Source organism: Priapulus caudatus, unplaced genomic scaffold (genome assembly GCF_000485595.1).
Source record: "Priapulus caudatus unplaced genomic scaffold, Priapulus_caudatus-5.0.1 Scaffold742, whole genome shotgun sequence".
Classification (NCBI taxonomy): Eukaryota; Metazoa; Priapulida; class Priapulimorpha; order Priapulimorphida; family Priapulidae; genus Priapulus; species Priapulus caudatus.
Genome location: NW_014577803.1, coordinates 15578 through 21383, shown reverse-complemented (window position 1 = coordinate 21383; position 5806 = coordinate 15578). Strand labels below are relative to the sequence as shown.

At 42.7% G+C, this 5806-nt stretch overlaps 1 protein-coding gene across 1 annotated transcript in view; it reads right to left on the bottom strand.

Moving 5' to 3' along the window:
- LOC106813225 (calcium and integrin-binding family member 2-like) overlaps window positions 1-5806 on the bottom strand; it is a 15743-nt gene that overhangs the window by 9800 nt on the left and 137 nt on the right. Inside the window, exon 2 of the mRNA XM_014817305.1 lies at window positions 5000-5106. Within this exon, the coding sequence (XP_014672791.1) occupies window positions 5000-5106 (107 nt within the window). The remainder of the gene's footprint in view (window positions 1-4999; window positions 5107-5806) is intronic.

Here is a 5806-nt window from a genome sequence, read left to right as displayed (position 1 = left end):
GTGTGTGTGGTGTGTGCTGTGTGTGTGTGTGTGTGTTGTGTGTGGGTGTGTGTGTAAGGGAGGGGGTAGACCCTTGGTGTTAATCTATGCCATTTCACTCAAATTACATGTAATATAATGCATTGTCTTGATTAATTTGCACATCATGTTCTCGATGTATATTCTTATTTTCGCATTAATTTCCAGTTTAAATGTATAAACTCAGTTCTTCTTTACATGCATTTATGATGTAATCATGATACGCAGGCACTTAATTCTTAGTATAGATTCGCGTATAATTCTGGCCTGGTAGATTTCCAATTAACCTTCGGGATTAATGAAAATCCATAAAAATGTCGGAAATTAGGATTGATCAGATTCCCATATTGTATTATTCCTCATTAAGTTATTAGGAGTAAGGACCAGGAATCATGTTTCACCTATATAGTTAATTTATAAACAGGCGTGTGCTTCACGTGTCTCGTTATATATGCTATTAATCTCGTTTGTTTTTGTTTCTTTATTATATATGGTTGATATTATTTAGATTATATTCTATAAGTAGTTCAACCCTTTAGTTTTGCCGAGTCTCGTTCCTATTCAATTTAGCATTTTTAATATATATGTATAGTTAATGTATACCGTCGTTGAACGGGGCGTTTGAATGTAAACACAAACGCTTGCTCCTCAGATTTCGACCAAGACCAACTCCTGAGCAAATACGACCTCGAAAAGACGGTGAGGTGCTCTCACGAAGGACATCTGAATCAGGAAGAGATAGACATGGTGTGCGATAAGGTAAAACACCCATGCACCCATTAAAGCGCGTAGCCGATGCGCGGCCCACGCATGCGCAAACAAAAACCATTGCCCCAGAAGTAGATGTAGCGCTACGAGCGGAGCATGAGCCTATAGAACCTGTGACTTCCCAGCATTGGTGGATACCCTCGCGCGCTCGTGCAATTATACTGGAGCAAATAGAGTCGTTAGCATAATATTTATCGTGCGCGCAGTCGCCAACGCGCGTCGCCTATGCATTACGCTTTTGTCGCGTTTAGTAGTAAAATATCGCAAATCTGTTCGTAAAGGGCTCGCTGTGTGTGCGTGTGAGGGACGTGTGAAAGCGCGTGCCAGCACGATTAGCTCAGCTTGATGGTGTTTGCGCGACGTATAGTTTCCGCGTAGGGCGGTATAGGAGACGTAACGATATATGACCACGTCTACGTTAATGACTTTGTGGTGACGAGATAGCGTTCCCTTGTTGTCGAACAACGAATGCCTATTCAGAAAAAAATAATAAGATTAACCGAAGACCACAAGACAATTCCATTTGTTACGCAGAGTCATTTATAACGGCGATGTAAGACGCTCTTATTCCACACGATGCCTTAAAATAACACAGTTTATGTACATAAATAATAAAAGTATGTGCAGGTTATTCCATTTTGCTACAGGAAGTTCATTATTGCGGGTTACTCGAACACGAACGTGTGTAAAGAAAATTACATGTCACAGACTCGAAGATTCTGTTCAGAAAACATGTATTTTGCAGAACAAAAACATTAATAAATTCCTAGGAATTCCCATTTTGTTAAAAAAAATCCCCAAGAATTATTGCAGTAACGACTACCGCATTCATGCATTTCTACCTTTATTTGACGTTTCATTATTCTTTCGGAGGAAGGGTGCTGTTGCTCCGTAAAATCGTTGCTGCCAGTTGCTCCAGATAAAACACATTATACGCTTGTCGTAGTTGTCGTCGTTCGCGAACGCTGTACGCATATACACGTATTTTTGAAAGAGCCATATTTTCCATGTAAAATGTTTCCCCTTTCCCCCCAAAAAACAAGGTAATCATTAAACACAATAAAACTATTGATATGTGAACTCGATTGAGTTCAATAGGGTTTGTATTACTACTGGCTGGCAGCACCTATGCCTGTCATTCGTTCAGAGCGCTCGTTCAACGTTGATTTTCTCATTACTAGTTGTTTAATATAGTGTCGATTGTTGCTGACATCGTCTATCATCTATTCGCTAGCGTTGATTATTATTTACAATTTATTTATTCGAGATGGAACTCATGTACTACTATACTAGTACGGGTGTGTCGATGTACGGATATATCAAACACAACAGATTCGTGCGTTCGTGCTTCATGTGCGGCTTGTAAACACCCGCATCTTCACCGCGTCTTGTAAGCAGACGCACGGTTTATGCGTAAACACGCGGAAATCACTATGTTTATTTTAATTTAGCGCTCTTGTGGGAATGTAGGCTGTAACCGTTTCTATAGCTGCCATGCAGGGAGGAGCTTTGTCTGTGTATGTGCGTGTGTGCGTGCCCGCGTGCCGTGCGTGCGTGGTGCGCTCGTGCGTGCGGTGTGAGCGTGCGTGCGTGCGTGTATATATATATATAAGCTTCCGTATGTGGCGTTTCGTGCGCGCGCGGGTGTGTGTGCTGCGTGCTACGGCGCGCGCGTGAGTGTGCGTATGTGTGTAACCCACATGTCCTCTCTCTCTCTTCTCTCTCTCTCTCTCTCTCTCTCTCTCTCTCTCTCTCTCTCTCTCTCTCTCTATCTCTATCTCTTTATATATATCTCTCTGCCACGCAGAACCACACATGGAAGCGAATGCTTGAACAGAATGAGAAGCCTCAGCACGGTCCACCGCCCCGCGCGATCAAGATCGCCGCCTTTTCTTCTAAACCACACTCGTTAAACACACGCGCGTGCGCCCTGTCTGGCGACCGGACACCAGGTGCGTGCATGTATACCGATTGCGACACGAGACAAGAGGTCAGGCGGGGATGAGAAGTATGCGGACGGACTAGAATACGCTCGGACGGCGGCGACGGCGACGGCGTATCTTACCTGAGAATCTCCTTCCGCGTAAAGAACGTGCAGTCCTGCAACAGGAAACGTATCGGCGGGCTGGGTTAGCACACATAAAGAGGCCCTTCGTCGGTCGTTTTCTATAGACGCGCGCGCGTAAGCACAGATTTCAACGTTTGCTTTGAAACTGGTTCGGCGCTTAGCTTAGCGCGGGCGTACGCTCTCGACGACAAAGGCCGACCGCTCGGAGTTCCAATATTTTCTAACCGTGTACAGCAAACTCTTATAAAAGCCCGCCGTCGTTCACATCGATAATATTATCAAAATAATAGGGTACACGGTCCCTCGAGTTGTACTCGGGGGGGGGGGGTGATTGCAGTACGGAATAGCGGCGGTGGAATGCGTCGGCGGTTTGCTTTGTGGCGATGTTGATTATCGTATTTTATAGTTACGCCGGCAGAAAAAAAAATTTCGCTCACTAAATCAACGCGCATGAGCATTGACCACGACACGCGTTCTCACGACGTTTCAATATAAATAAACGCGTGTTCTAATAATATATTTACGCTTCGGCTCAATTTTTTTAAATTTTTAATCGCATTATTCGTAATAACCCCTTTATCAGCTGCATAGTAGGTTTATAACAATGGTCTAACGCAGACGGGGTTCGCGCTATGTCAATATCATTCCCTGTCAGGGCACGGTGGGGTGCGCAACAATCATCGTGTATGCCAGTTCAACTAACAATAGCTTCACTGTGCAGCAGTGTAATAATCAAGTATTAATTGGCGATTAATAAAAACATTGTCATGCAGACGTATTGCGAGAGAAGAAAAGCTCTCTTGTGATTTATTTGATGTGATTTATTGGGAGCTTATGTGTTATAAAAACATGTACTGTATCGCAATCTCTGTTTTCTCTACCCATCTTGCTTTTGCATGCGTGTCGCTCGCTCTCTCTCTCTCTCTCTCTCTCTCTCTCTCTCTCTCTCTCTCTCTCTCTCTCTCTCTCTCTCTCTCTCTCTCTCTCTCTCTTTATCTTTGTCTCTCCTCCTTTCTCTTTCGCGCACGGTCTCTTGTTTAATGATTACCTTGTTTTTTGGGGGGGAAAGGGGAAACATTTTACATGGCAAAATATGGTCTCTTTCAAAAATACGTGTATATGCGTACAGCGTTCGCGAACGACAAACACACTAGACAAGCGTATAATGTGTTTTATCTGGAGCAACTGGAGCAACAGTTTTACTGGAGCAACAAGCACCCTTCCTCCGAAAGAATAATGAAACGTCAAATAAATGGTACCAATTGGATTATTGTTCGATCTCAGTTAGAAATGCATGAATGCGGTAGTCGTTACTGGCAATAATTCTTGGGAATTTTTTTTAACAAAATTGGGAATTCCTAGGAATTTATTAATGTTTTTGTTCTGCAAAATACATGTTTTCTGAACAGAATCTTCGAGTCTGTGACATGTAATGTTTCTTTATATACGTCCGTGTTCGAGTAACCCGCAATATTGAACTTCCTGTAGCAAAATGGAATTACCTGCACATACTTTTATTATTTATGTACATAAACCTGTGTTATTTTAAGGCATCGTGTGGAATAAGAGCGTCTTACATCGGCCGTTATAAATGATCCTGCGTAACAAATGGAATTGTCTTGTGGTCTTCGGTTAATATCTTATTATTTTTTTCTGAATAGGCATTCGTTGTTCGACAAACAAGGGAACGCTATTCCGTCACCACAAAGTCATTACGTAGACGTGGGGTCATATATCGTTACGTCTCCTATACCGCCCTACGCGGAAACCTATACGTACGCGAACACCATCAAGCTGAGCTAATCGTGCTGGCACGCGGCTTTCACACGTCCCTCACACGCACACACAGCGAGCCCTTTACGGACAGATTTGCGATATTTTACTACTAAACGCGAACAAAAGCGTAATGCATAGGCGACGCGCGTTGGCGACTGCGCACGATAAATATTATGCTAACCGACTCTATTTGCTCCAGTAGTAATTGCACGAGCGCGCGGGGGTATCCACCAATGCTGGGAAGTCACAGGTTCTATAGGCTCATGCTCCGCTCGTAGCGCTACATCTACTTCTGGGGCAATGGGTTTGTTTGCGCATGCGTGGGCCGCGCATCGGCTACGCGGCTTTAATGGGTGCATGGGTGTTTACCTTATCGCACACCATGTCTATCTCTTCCTGATTCAGATTGTCCTTCGTGAGACACCTCACCGTCTTTTCGAGGTCGTATTTGCTCAGGAGTTGGTCTTGGTCGAAATCTGGAGGAGCAAGCGGTTTGTGTTCACATTCAAACGCCCCGTTCAAGACGGTAATACATTAACTATACATATATATTAAAAATGCTAAAATTGAATAGGTAGCTATAGGAACGAGACTCGGCAAAACTAAAGGGTTGAACTTACTTATATAGGAATATAATCTAAATAATATCACCCATACTATAATTATAGAAACAATAAAAAAACACGAGATCTAATAGGCATATATAACGAGACACGTCGAAGCACACGCCTGTTATAAAAATTAACTATATAGGTGAAACATGATCTCCTGGTCTCTTACTCCTAATAACTTTAATGAGGAATTAATACCAATATGGGAATCTGATCAATCTAATTTCCGACATTTATTTATGGATTTTCATTAATCCCGAAGGTTAATTGGATAAATCTACCAGGCCAGAATTAATACGCGAATCTATATAATGAATTCAAGTGCCTGCGTATCATGATTACATCATAAATGCATGTAAAGAAGGAACTGAGTTTATACATTTAAACTGGAAATTAATTCGGAAAATAAAGAATATACATCGAGAACATGATGTGCAAATTAAACGACAATGCATTATATTACATCTAATTCGAGTGAATATGGGCATAGATTAAACCAAGGGTTCTACCCCCCCCCCCTTACACACACACACACACACACACACACACACACACACACACACAC